We start from the raw sequence: 13,566 nt of genomic DNA, 5'->3' as shown, positions 1-13,566 counted from the left end.
TGACAAGGGGGTGACAAGGTCCAGGCCCCAACTTTCCCTCCGATAGTCCCATATCATATGTTTTCTATTTTTTTGAGAGACTACTAAGTCCCAAGCACCTTACGCATATCACTTTTAATCCTCTCAGCTATTCTCTGCAGATATTACTAGCTCAGAAACGTTAGGTAACTTGCCCAAGGTCACAAAGCTGGTAAATGGTAAAATTCAGATGTGAGCCCAGGATGCATCTCTCCCTGAGCCCTCAAAGGATCTCCCCTTGACCTCTGAGGCACTTCCCGTTCCTGCCCCTGCCCCCTCCCTCCCCTGTGCCTTTCTAGTTCCCAATCACACCTGGGAAGCCATCTTGGTTGAGGTCCCCCAGGACAGCCAGGCTGATCCCAAACATGGATTCGGGGGAGCCACAGAGCCGGAGAGGGGAGACCCCAGCCCAGTGACCCCCTTGGTTCATGTACACATACACAGCACCCCCTAGCTCTTCTTGGCGCTCAAAGAAGTAGGGGGCACCTACTACCAGGTCTGCCCAGCTATGGAGAAAGAAAGACAGTCAGTGTGGCATCCTCCCCAATCAGGGGAGTTTAGGAGGAAATGCCACAGGACCCTCTGACCTCCTGGACCAGATCCGCCTGGCTCCACTCCCTGCTGCCCACTCACCCATCATTGTTGAGATCAGTCACAGCCAGTGAGTAGCCAAAGCCAGAGGTCAGGCGCTCCCCGGACAGCATAACTTCCGGCACCAAGCGACTGGCACTATCTTTGCGCAGAATAACCACAGCACCCTTGTGGTTGGCACGGGGGGCCCCAGCCACAAAGCTCAGCTCCTCTGCACGCACCAGGCCCTTCCCCGAGTCAATGGAGAAACCTGGGTGGGAGTGACCTACCAGTGAGCACTCCCCACAAGACTCAGGAGCCAGGGTGTGTTGCAGCCCCTACCGCCCCCTCCTCACTGGTCCAGAGCCAAAAGGTGGAGGCGCCCTCCACATAATCACCATCACAGCTGGACCTCTCCTCCTCCCCCTCCAGACTCCTGGCAGCCCCTGCCCCACACACACACCCAGAGACTAGAGTTTGGCACAAGAGTGCAATGAGGTCAGCCTCGGGGACGGGGGAAGAAAGAGAAAGGCAATGGCTGAAAAGGCCAGACACTGTGAGCGCACTGGCAGAATCTGGGGCAGGGCCCCACTCCCAGGATGCCCAGGGAATTGTTCTCCCCTCTGCACACCCAAGAGGCCCTAAACTTATCCAGTGAACCCCACTCCCACCACCCTGGCTGGGAGAGGAAGTCTTCGCATGGATGGGGGCATAGAAAGGGGGTAGGGAAGAGCTTGATTCACCCAAATATCTCCCAGGCCTCATCTCCTCCTTCTCTGCAGTGGGATGCACATAAGACAATTAGAAGAACTTACCAACATGGCTAGACCTTTCTCCAGCATGTGCCTACCATCCATGCCTGAGCGAAAGTCCCCCTAGAGGTCTAGCCGCCTTCCTTCCCAGCACAGTCTCCACCCGCCTGGTTCTTCTTCCAGGGAGACCCCTGTTCACAGGCCCTTAGGCTCTCCCCTTTGGGGCCTCTTCTTGGGCTTGGTCACTGGGCCTAGTTTGTCTCTGAAATTTGGACCCAACATGTGTTTCCCTGGGTGTGTGTTGCGGGGTGCGGGGCAGGAGAGGAGGAAAGCCAGGCCAAGCCCCCAGGGCCCAGGAGGACGTGGGTGGGCGCTTACAAACCTAAGTAGCTATTCAGGGCCAAGTCTCCGGCTGGTCCTGGGAGCCGGTCAGCAGGGTCCAAAGTTTTATACACCAGCTGGTCAGGGTCTGAGCTATCAATGTTGGTCACAAAGAGCAACCCTGCGGGGGGTGGGATGGGGGGAGACACCAGGGAAGGGACATCCAGAGGATGGGCCACAGAGTGGGGAGACAGGGCCGGACACAAAGGCAAGAAGAAGAGGAAAGAGGTGGAGAAAGAATACAAGAGAGGCAAAGAGGCCAGAGAGATAAGAATCAGAAACAAAAAGACAGAAAGACAGGGTGAGAGACAGAGACGGAGACAGAAGGGTGGGAGCGTGGAGAGGGAGGACAAGAGAGAGGAGCATAGGGTTAGAGTGGCTCTGGGCCGGGAGAGGTCCCTACCAAAGTAGCTGTTGGCAGGGACAGGGATGAGGCGGGGGTCCTGCTCCTTCTCACCCCCCGCCTCGTAGGGCCCGTCGTCGAGGTGGGCCAGGTCCGCTGAGCCCTGTGCACAGAGCTCCACCCTGGCAGTGCCTGCAAGAACAGACCTGTTAGTGCCCAGGACAGGGACTGAGGAGCACCCCTCAGGCTGAATGCTAGTTAGACAGGCACACAGGGATGCCCTTCCTCTCCTTTCCAGCTCTGTCTCCACCCCCTCCCCAACCCAAGCTTCTGGGGTCCCGCAGACTTGGCACGCACTCACCGGGTGTCAGCTCAGCCAGCAGCAGCGTGCAGAGATGGGAATGGGAGTGATGAGGTGTGGGCTGGTGTGTTGATAGGGAGGACCAGCCGTGCGTGTGGGGGCTCATGCCAGGGTGTTGAGGAACACAGCCATGTGAAGGAGAGGAGATACCTCCATTCATGTGTGTGCTGGCATGACATGGAAGGTGTTGCAGTGCCACAAGGCTATATGGCAGTGAATATGTGGGCATGCTTGGCCGCGTGCTGCCTGAAATCCCCTCTGAGGTAAGAAGACAATTTGGTCCCCTTTTCCCCTCTGCGAAATCAGTGACTCACCCTTCCAATTATAGGTTCCCGGGGCCCCAAAGAGGAGGTAGTGGCTGTCAGGGGAGAAGGCAGCAGCTGCGCCCTGCTGGCAGAACCCAAACTGTTCGTGGCCCTGGGGGCGCCCCTCACAGAACTTCCACTCCCCACCATCCAATTCATCATGGATAGCCAGGTCCTGGCTTAGCACAAAGCAGCGACCAATCACGTCCCTCGTCTCCAGGATCTGGTCCACTCGTTGCCTCGCCTCATACCGGTGTGCACAGGTCTGCAGGATGATGAGATGAGGAGCTATTCCCCTGGGTGGGCCAGGGACCTGCTTGAGCCACGCTAACCACATGCAGATGTTTGGCAGAGCTGGTTCATGTGCACACATGCATGCACACACACACCCCTATGCTGGCGTCACTTAAGCGCCACCACCAGCCCAGTGTTAGGCAGGTATATTCATAACCCACTATCCCATCAGCTCCCATTTCCTTGCTCTGGCAGGAAGAAATCCTTGTTCCACCTTCTGCCTGAGCACCCACCAGCACATCTAAGCCAGTACACAGGACTTGTGCCTCCTTGATCACGCCGTAGGTGACTATGCTCAACATTTCAAGATTGATCCCATCTCTGACCCTGTGTAAGTGACATCACCTCGTCTGCAAAGCACTTCGATAACTCCCCTCTCCACTCTCCAAGGATCGCTTATTCTTGAAAGCCTAACTCAAATCACCCCACCTGCAGGAGTCCCTTCTCTCCACTCTTCCTTCAGACTTTGACAGACTGGGTACTATATCATTCACCACAGAGTGACTTGCCCCATAGTGACTTGCATTACCATATGTTGTGTATGTTAATGATGATACAGAAAAGAAGACACAGAAAAGGAGAGGATGAAAATCTCCATGATATGCGGTAGGCTATTTGAAGCATGTAGGCTTTTCTCTGTCTTTACATAGCCTCTCTCAGTAGCTAGCATAATGCCTGATGCTTAAAAGGTTCTCAGTAAGAGTTTGACAAATGGATGAATGGACGGATGGTTAGACGCTTAAATTTATAAGAACGAGTACCATGTCTTACACTTTTTATATCTCCGTGATGTGCTAGGAAGCAGACCATCATACCATATGCCCAACTTGTGTTCTGTAAGCACATCTGTGTATGTGCGCACACTGTACACTCACACACACATACACACCCGCCCTGGCGTACAATCACAAGAAGTGGTACTCACGACAATCTTTCCCCCGGGCCCCTGGCTCCGAACACTAACTCCCAACCACTGGTTCTCCTTGCTCTCCTTCTGCACATCAGCTGGAGGCAGGACACTGGGAATCAGGGGAGGGAAGAGGAGACCAAGTCCCCGAGTCCCCTCCTCACGTGCTTCCCCCCACTTCACACCCACAGGGCTCACACCTCCCTGGTCGATGTCCACTCTGTAGCAGTCAGTCTCCTCCAGGCTCAGGGGGCAAGCGAAGAGGCCTCCAGTGCGGTTCGCCTGCTGCCCAGGCAGAGCCAGGGCCTGAGGAGCACCTACCAGCAGCCTGCACAATGGGGTAGGGGCAGGAGTTAGGAGCTGCAATGCTTCCCCTCCCCAGAGCTGCCCAGGCCCAACCCCTCAGCACCAAGCAGAGTATACTAAGGACTAAAGAGAAGGGCCAAAAGTCAATTTCCCAAGTCCTGGCAAGGTCAAGTTAATACACTTGGCCATGTAATCATCACATTACATATGCACATACTCTCCAGATGAAGGACCACATGCACAGTAGACACACACACACCACACATAGCAACCCAAGCACCCGGACCAACACCGCTAGTTTGAAAGAATCGCCTGTTCTCAACACCTGTTCACCACCAGGCCTTTCCTACCCACGCCCTGGCCCCATCCCCAAGCTCTGCCCACCTCCCCAGTCCCAACTGAAACCTTCCCAGAAATGCCAAGAATGCTGACAGCAAAAGTTAACAGGAGCAGACTGGCACCACGAGGTGGCCCAGGGACCACCTCAGGAGTCCAAGCAAGAGTCTTGCTTCCCCCACTCCCTCCTCAGAGACCTATCAAAGACCCCAACCCCAACAACCCTGCCAGCCCCAAGATTCTATCAGTCACTCCCGGCTGGCAAATTAGGGCAAATTACTCATTCTGTCTCCAATCCTCACCACCCCAGTCTCCCCCTACTTCCTGAATCCCCTTTCCTATCCTTCTTTCTCCTTTCCACAGCCATGATTTCCCATCCCTCCCATCCCCCCCCCTCCCACCCCCTCCCACCCCCTCCCAGTCTTCTCTCCTACCTCCCCGTCATACACTTTCCCAGCTACAACTTTCTTGGCAGGACAATTTTCCACAATCACAGCCAAGGCTTCTTCCCCAGGAGAGGATTGTGCTGGGAATGGAGGCTGCCTGGGTCCCTTGGGTCTGACCCCCAGGCCAAGAGTAAAGGAGAGGGTGAGATGAGGTGACTGGCACCCAGCTGGCTACAAGGATCCCTGTCTTTAGAGAAAGAAAGACTCAAAAGTGGCAGCAGGGCAAAATTTGAGGCCTCTCTCTCACTCGGTTTTCTTCCATCTCCCTTCCCGAGTGGGAAGGCCCAAAGCTGTGTGGGGCAATATTGCAGACAGGCATCTGTGGGGCACTGTGCCATCTCTGATGGTGCAAGGGGAGGGGAGGGCACAGAGCTACTCTCCCTTCCCACGTCCCCTCTTTTAGCAGCTGTCATCCCGTGTCAAGGCCAGTGTCAAGTGAGAGAAGGTGGAGGGGGAATGGTAGGGAAGAGAGCATTGCATGCATTCGACATTCATTAACAACTATTTATTGAGAACCTACCATCTGCCAAGCCCTGTGTCAGGCACTGGTGAGACAAGGAAATAATATCTACTCAGCACCTACTATGGGTCAGGCCCTAGGCTAAATGCCAGGGACAAGAGGAACTAACGTCTATCGCTTTCTACCTAGGTGCCAGAGCTAGGCAAGTTAAGTACATTATCTCATTTAATCTTCATAACAATCCCATTCAAGGCTTATTTTCTTGTCTTTCAGATGAGGCCACTCACTCAGAGACCGTTAAGTAGTATGCTGGAATTCAAATGCGCATCTAACTCCAATAACCATGCCTTTTCCATCACATCCTGCTGACAGGCCATCTGCAGAACACAGAGACCTCTCCAGAGAGGTTAAGAGGAGGAAGGGGAGAGGAAGTTACCCCAGGCAGAAAATGAAACCAGGTGGCGCCACCAACCTTCAGACAGATCGACAGCATCCCTCACACATCTCAAACACAGAGATGGCCATATCTTGGAGGACTGAGCTATCTTATTCATTTTGTGATCGCCCCATAGAAGGCTGAACTCACACTTCATGTGGACTCAAAGAGACAGCCAGTGCCTCAGCTGGTCACTGCATAGCTGAGCACCAGGAGAAGCTAACAGTCAGTGTTCAATGCTTACATCTCCTCAGGAGGTCAAGAGGAAGGAGGAGGGAGGAGGGGAGGAGTCCATATGGAGGAAAGAAGCTGAGTGCAAGGATATGCCCAGCCCCACCCCTGGTGAAGAACAGACCAGCTCATTCCTCCCGTAACAAGAGTTCCCACACACAGCCTCTCTGGTCCCTCCACCTCTGACCCAGCCACATACTCCTGGCTTCATCCCATGATCCCCAGCCACCCCAGGCCTCTGGACAAAACAGTAGCCAGAGCTGCAGCCACTGCAAAGAGAGAAAAGCAAAAACATGTCGGCATTTGGGGGCAGAGGGACTCCCTGGGAGCTGGGATAAGAAGAGGTGGAGAAGCCCATGACTACTGCACCTCTCAGTTCTCCACATGCTCCAGGCTCCAAACCACATCCAGCCCTCTCTGATTCTCTCATTCTGGGTGGCCCTCTCAGGGTGCTCACCCTGGGTGTGCTCCGGCCAAGCATTTGGATCCTGGCTCACTGTAAGGCACTAAAACTATTCTTTAGCTCTGTGGATAACAGTACAGGAATAATAGCACTAATATTTTCACTGCACTAGCTATGTGCCTTGTGCTATTCTAAGCGTTTTACGTGCTGGGGGAGGAAATCTAGAAATCAAAAGCTAGGGATGAGCAAGGTACCAGGTCTCCCATGTGCCACCAGGCAGCAGAACGCCCCCTGCAGGAGCAAAAGCTGGGTTTGGCAGTCAGGTCCCTCTCGGAATGCCCCTAGCTTGACTCTAGGAGACAGAATTAGGGGCCACCTTCAGAGATGAGGGGGAAATGACAAGAGACCAAGCTATTAAAAATAACCTAGAATTTGCCTGGAAATAGCTCAGAGAGTTCAGCATGTCCTAAAAAGGCCTCCAGTCCTGGAACTCTGGCAGATGGGGGGAGGGGAGAGTGTGTGAGACAGATGAGGGAGGAAGTGGACAGAAGGCTGAAGAAGAGATGAAGTTAGTTGCTTTCTATCTCTCCCAAAATTTGGGGGACCACTGACCTTCCTCCCTGATGACAGGGTTAATGGAAGAAGAAAGATCTGAGCTTGCCCCTCCTCCCTAAGCGGGAAAAGAGAAATGAGTTCTTGTCACTACCCTCTGCCCCCAGGCCAGTAGTAGCGGGGAGAAGACAGTCTCTGTGGACAGCATCGATCCCAGTAATGGACACTTAGTGTGGCTTAGGCACTGGCCTAGAAAAGAAAAGCCCCCTGGCAGGAAGCTTTCCTCCCCATATTGCCTTTTTAAAATTGTACATGTAGCTGGAGCCAATAGTACAGGAAGCATGAGAGTCACAGGCCTCACACACAAGTGTGTCCTTCTTCCATGGGTCCTCAACTGATTAGAAAATTATTAGAATTGTCCTCTGCTCCTCACTCCTCTTTGCTTTCCCCTATTGCTGAGATTCCTGGAGCTGGAAATTTCCTGAGCAGGAAGAAGGGGAACAGCATAGCCAGCATCCTTCCTGGATCTCTCTCTCTCTCTTGCTGCTACTGCTACATCTTTTATGGACTCTATTTTCTGCCTCTCTCTATCATTAAATCACCGTGTTCAGGTTGCCAGACCCTCCCAGGTCCTCGCCCAGCCTTCCCATGGTCTTGAGCCACAGAAGTGGCAGGTCTCTCCCTGCCTCCCAACTGTCCTGCTGCTCTCATTCCATCCTATGGCAATGCACTGGCAGGAAGTTATTTCTGGAGTCTACCTCCCATTCCTCCCATGGCACCTTCAGTTTCTCCTCTTCTTCTCTTCCTTCCCTAAGAGACAAAATGTTCAGTCCCTGTCCTTCAGGGAATTTAGCCCTCTGAAGAAGGGCCTGAAGCAAGGATGCAAGAGGCGTGGGGGCAAAAGAAGATAGTCTCTGCCAAGACAAGAATTCTGCTCTCCAACTCACCCCCAAAGCAAGAGCCCGGGTCTCGGGGCCAAGGGTATGCCTCTAGACCCGAGACGGATGAGGCGAAGCCATAGGCTGGGGTACGAGATATCTGTGAGCAGCCGAGTCTTAGTGAGGTTGGAAGACTGGGAGATGAGGTGGGGGTGGGAAATCTGTGGCTCGGGCACGCGGACTCTGGACGGCCGCGGTGACTCACCAGCTCTGGGGTCGGGGCTGTAACTGCCGATGCAGAGCCACAGAGAAGCCGAAGAGGCTCCCTGGCTCGCCCTCCTTTCTCAGGGCGCCCATCACATCCAGATTGAAGGCGACAGCTCCTGGGGAGAGCAGTCCGAGGAGCAGGGAACCAAGAAGGTAACAAATCCCGGAGACCCCCATAGGATCGCGGCCCGGAATGCCGGCCATGGGGCAGCCCCGCGCGCGCTCCCCGAGGGCGCAAGAAAATTTGTTCAAACTCCGAGCCCCAGGTCTCCAAGGCGGGTCTCTGGTCTCGAATCTCGCTGGTCTTCAGGGGTCTCCCAACTTTTCACCGCTCCGCCGCCCCACGCCGGCTGGCAGGACTGCGGCAGCAGCGGCTTGGCATCCACTAGGGCTCCCGCCTCCGCCCCCCGGGCACCGCCCCGCCCCGCCCTCGGCCCGCCCCCTCTCCGCGGCAGGTGGAGGCCGCGCCGCATCGCTAAGGGATACCCCGGCGGGAGGCCTCGCTACCCGGCACCCCAGCCCCACCCCAGCTCCACCTCGCCGCCCCCTGTGCGCGCTCCCTTTAACCCTGGACTGGTTACCGAGCCAGCGAAGGGTGGAGGCGGCGCCTGGCAATGGGGAGCGAGAGAGAAGTACAGAGAGAAAGAAGCCAAAAAAGAGAAAGGAGGGTAAAGACATAAGTGGATGAGGCTTAAAGGAGTCCGGGAAGAGAGGGATGCAGGCAGAAAGAGAGGAGATGAAAGGGGAACAGTCTCGGGCCTGGGTCCTGTGTGGTCTACCTTAGCTCTCCCTCCTCCCCTTTGGTCACAGGGACCACTTCTCATGCTGTTCCAGTCAAACCACTTCCCACCTCTTCCCATCCCACTCCTCAGAGCTCGGCAGTAACAAGTCTTCAGCATTCAGGGAAACAGAGGAAAAGACAGGCAAGAAGAGAAAGAAAAACTCAGCAGGTCTGGGGAGAGGGGCAAAGGAGGCAGATAGAAAGAGAAAGACATGGAGAAAGAAAGGCCAGAGGGGGCGGGGAGGAGGGACGCTCAGGGTGATAGTGGAAGAAGAAAATAAGCTTGGGGATGGGGGTTGCCAAAGAAGGGTAAAGATGAAAGAGATTGGACCCAAGAGGCTGTCTCCAGCTCCCAGACCCTTCCCAGGACTGTACATTTCCCACCCTCCAAAGCAACTGTCCCCAACCTTTTTGGCACCATCCTATGGCAATGCGCTCGCAGGAAGTTATTTCTGGAGTCTACCCCCGCCCCCCATTCCTCCCATGGCACCTTCAGGGATGGGTGCTCCTATGAGAATCTAATTCCTGACGATCTGAGGTGGAGCTGAGGCAGTGATACTAGTGCTGAGGAGCTGCTGCAAATATAGATGAAGCTTTGCTCCCTGGCCCACCACACACCTCCTGCTGCTGTGCGGTGGGTTTCCTAATAGGCCAGGGACTGATTGGGGACCCCTGCTCCAAAGGGGTGGGGATTGGAGGGGGCGGACCTGGGCTGGCCCAGACAGGAGCTGTGTGGGGCTTTACAGGGATCTCTACAAGGAATCACGGGCCACTCTCTCTCCTTCTCTCTTCCCCTCAGGCTAAGACAGAAGCGAAGGGAGGAGGGACATTTTCCAACTCTCTGCTATTTATAACTCTAATCCAGAAACGGAGCCAGAAGGAGAGATAGGAAACAATTTGGCACAACTGGAACCTCACTCGCTCCCACCTCCCCTTACTAGTTGTCTTTCTTACTGAGTATTGGTCTTGTGTATATCCATCTGTCTACCTTCCCCTTCCCTCTCTCACTATCTGGTTTTCTCTCATTCCAAACTCTACTTTTGTCTTCCTTCTTGTCTCTGTCACTTGGAATCTTTCTCAGACTATTACTCAATGTCTCTAATATTTTCTCTGCCCCTCGGACACTATCATTATATTCTTAAGATTCTCTTTTCTCCTTCCCTTTCTTAAAAGCCCCAGTAGTGTCCTACCTAGTTATTCTTTGCATGCTCTCTTTGTCTCTCTTCTTTGTGCAAGGTTATATTTAAAAAAAAAAAAAACAGACAAATAGGTAGGCTCTCACTCTCCTGACCCTGCGAGAGTTCTTGCCTTGGGTATATTACTACTACACATTTGAAGATTTGGGCCTTCGTTTTTGCAACACTATGCTTGTGGCCATCTCCTCCAGGGAACTAGCACAACTTTAAACAGGTGCTATCAAGGAAGTACATGTGCTGCCAGCAGGCTGGCACCAGGCTTCTACTATTATTATCCCCCACATATGCCGTCTCCATCCCTTTTCTCCTTCAGAGCCACAGACAATAGAGAAGGGCTGAAGTAAAAACACAGAATAGTAAAATCAAGATAGAACCTGGAACTCCCAACTCAGCCCAGCCAGAATCGGAATGCCTTTAGAACTCCGACTGCCTTCCTCTCTGCACCTGCAGCTTCTGCCTCCCTCCAGCTCCACTCCACTGGCTCTTGCTAAATCCAAGGCTGAAATCAGATGCTAAGAATCTACTTCTGACCTCCTCTGCCCAAATATTTGAGAAGTCACCTCATGGCCACAGGAGGAAAGAGCAGGAAAGAAGAGAGAAAGGCCACCCAAAATTAGCCTGGCTATAAATAGTGGGGCAGAGGAAGGCGGGGACATGCAAGGGCCCTAGAGCAGCCTAGTTAAGTTTAGACATGTAGATTTTCCCTGAAGGAGAAGTGAGACCAATTGTTGGAGTGGAGAGCAATATCATAGGAATATTGTAGATGAAGGGGGGAACGAAGATTCTAGAAGTATCCCAAGAATGGAGGAAGTTGAACATTAGAATAAACAACCTGTCAGAGAACTTCTTGTATTTGAGTCGAGAGTTTAGGAATTCATTAAATTAATGCCAGTGCTGACGCTATTTGATTCCACTCATTAAAACATTGTTAAAATGATAAAACTATAAAGATGAAGAACAGATTAGTGATTGCCAGGGGACAGGAATGGGAGGGGTGAATATAAAAGGATAGCACTGGGAGTTACTTTGTGGTGATGAAGGAATTCTGTACCTTGATTTCGGCAATGGTTATTTGAATCTATCCAAATAAATTGGAATAAAATTACATAGAACTACATGCACGTACGCACACACACACACACACACACACATACACACATACACACACACAATAAATGTATGTAAAACACTGATGAAAACTGGATAAAGCCTATAGGCTAGTTAACATTATTGTAGCTACCTCAGCCTCCTGATTTTGATATCGCGTCACAACTATATAAGATGTTGCCACAGGGGAAAGCTGGGTGAAATGTACACAGGACTCCAAGTACTATTTTTGCAACTTCTTCTGAGTCTATAACTATTTCAAAATAATTTTTTAAATTAATAAATTCCCAGGCTCGGCAAAGACTTTGGCCCTTGTCTGAGTAAAAGCTGAAAACTTCTCCAGCCCCTTCCCCCTCTAACAGCCTTCTTTTCCCCTCCATCTGAGATCCCTATTTTCCAGCTGCTCTAACTTTCAAGCCAACACTTTCAGAACACAGACTGCAGGGTTAACTTCTCCTTCCACCTCATCTGGCAGAGCCTTGAAGCATATGGCCCAGGGTCAGCCTTTTCCTCCCCACAACACAACATGAGTACTTTCTCACCCCACCCACCTCTCCAGCACTGGAATCCTTCTGCCTGCCTCTGGATTCTGGCTGTAGCCAAAGCTTGAACTATGGGAGTGGCTGGGAGAGAAAGAATATAAATGTGATTGAGGGGAGTCAGTGGGGACATGACTTGACCGTTCTGGTCTTTGAGGATCCAAGGAAAAAACCCTTGCATCTTGGAGAGGACTGGGAGGTCACTTCCCACAGAGAGCCATTTAAATTGTCTTGAGGGCCCTTTTTCTTTGAGCACTGGCTTCAGGCCAACATTTGGAACTTGGCCACACCACCAACAGCCCCCTCTTGAAGCCCAGCCAGATTTCCCACTATGAGAAGCCTCCTCCACTTGTGTCACGTCCTCCCTCAGTCCTCACCCAATCCCTAACAACTAAGCCGCTTCCGACCCTAATGTTTATCCCAGCCAGTCAGCTTGAAGCTTACTAATTAAAGTTAACTCTGAAAGAGACCTCAAAAGAATAGGGAGATGAGTGGAGAAAAATAGCATGGAGTTGCATTCATTCATTCTAAGGGAAAATAATCTGGGTGGGAAATTGTAAGGAGAGGTGGGCAGAAAGAGATTTCAAATTTCAAGAGTCATTCTCCAAATATGCGTGCAACTTGTGTCCATCTCTACCACGGGCAGGTGGGGTTGAGCTTCAATCACAGCAGAAACTGAGGTTAGACAGTGAACAAGAAGGGCCCAGAAAAAGAGCAGCTGGAGGATGACTCTGGAGAGATCAGCTGTGGTCCCCAGATACAAGTACCCATGTCCCTCTGCCCACCTCTAGGGCAAAGGAACAGCCAGTGTGTGAGAGAGGAGGGCAGGGCTGATGTCTGCAGAATCCTGGCAGTCTCTATACTGATTGTGAAAATGTCAGATGGTAGTGCCAAGTGGGGTGAGGGTAATATAGGATGGGCCTGTCACTCTCCCTTAGCCTCATTTTAACATTCACGGTCTCATGGCTGAAACCCCCAACGCCAATCCCCCTCATTGGCCCCTGCCCCCTGTCTCACATCCCCCAGGTCACTATTCTTTGACACCCCTTCCAACCCCTACCCTTCTCTCTCAGGCCCCGCAGCTCTGAGAGTGATGCACCAGGCACCTTCCAATCTGCCTCTATTTTGCTTGCTCACTGCAGTTAAAAGCTGAAGCCAGAGTGGGAGAAAGATTGGGCCAGGCTGCCCTGTGATGCTCTCACTCTTCCCGCTTCTATTGATCAGCCCTTCTCTGGATAAGAGCCTCTTCCCAAAAACCCCTCCCCTTCCAGTATTCCCTTCATCTGATGCCCCACAAGATGGAAGGGCACAGTGACGTGGGAGATATCTTCCTGGGCTATCTCCCATGGTGTATGCAGTATAGTGCAGTGGTTACACTCAGGCTCTGGGGTCAGATAGCCTGGATTTGGATCCTAGTTCTGCCACTTGTGAGCTCTGTTACTTCACTGCTCTGTATCTGAGTTTTATTCCACCTCAATCAGCACCCATGTCTCCTCCCACTGCAAGCTGATGTAATGAAGTCAATTTTCAACTATGTAACTGAATCACAAAATGAGAGAATGCCAAAGTTGGAAATAGCTTTAGACAGGGTTTAGTACAGTGATTCTCAACCTTCAATTCATTTCAGAACAACTTTTTAAAAAAATACTTATGCCTGGGCTCCACCCCTCAGAGATCTAATTAGTCTAGGGCCGGGG

General features: G+C 52.3%; 1 protein-coding gene and 1 long non-coding RNA gene across 8 annotated transcripts in view; one reads left to right on the top strand and one right to left on the bottom strand.

Annotated features, from left to right (window-relative positions):
* The window catches only part of ITGA7 (integrin subunit alpha 7), a 28,914-nt gene extending 20,268 nt beyond the window's left edge, over positions 1-8,646 (bottom strand). Inside the window, exons 1-8 of one of the 7 annotated variants that reach the window (XM_011375736.2) lie at positions 8,245-8,645; positions 4,132-4,259; positions 3,950-4,029; positions 2,740-2,995; positions 2,179-2,256; positions 1,723-1,842; positions 652-859; positions 331-524 (exon numbers count right to left, since the gene is read on the bottom strand). In XM_011375736.2, the coding sequence (XP_011374038.1) occupies positions 331-524; positions 652-859; positions 1,723-1,842; positions 2,179-2,256; positions 2,740-2,995; positions 3,950-4,029; positions 4,132-4,259; positions 8,245-8,450 (1,270 nt within the window). In that variant the 5' untranslated portion in view covers positions 8,451-8,645. The other 6 variants (XM_011375735.2, XM_011375734.2, XM_011375738.2 and 3 more) reach the window with 6 other exon arrangements.
* Positions 8,265-11,328, top strand: LOC111729704. The gene is made up of 2 exons (XR_002776343.1): positions 8,265-8,399; positions 10,537-11,328. It is a non-coding gene; the product is annotated as an uncharacterized LOC111729704 (long non-coding RNA).
* Positions 11,329-13,566: the final 2,238 nt, after the last annotated feature.

The sequence above is a fragment of the Pteropus vampyrus genome, unplaced genomic scaffold (genome assembly GCF_000151845.1).
Source record: "Pteropus vampyrus isolate Shadow unplaced genomic scaffold, Pvam_2.0 Scaffold276, whole genome shotgun sequence".
Taxonomy (NCBI): domain Eukaryota; kingdom Metazoa; phylum Chordata; class Mammalia; order Chiroptera; family Pteropodidae; genus Pteropus; species Pteropus vampyrus.
The sequence above is the reverse complement of the archived record's forward strand: the minus strand, read 5'-3'. Positions and strand labels throughout refer to the sequence as shown.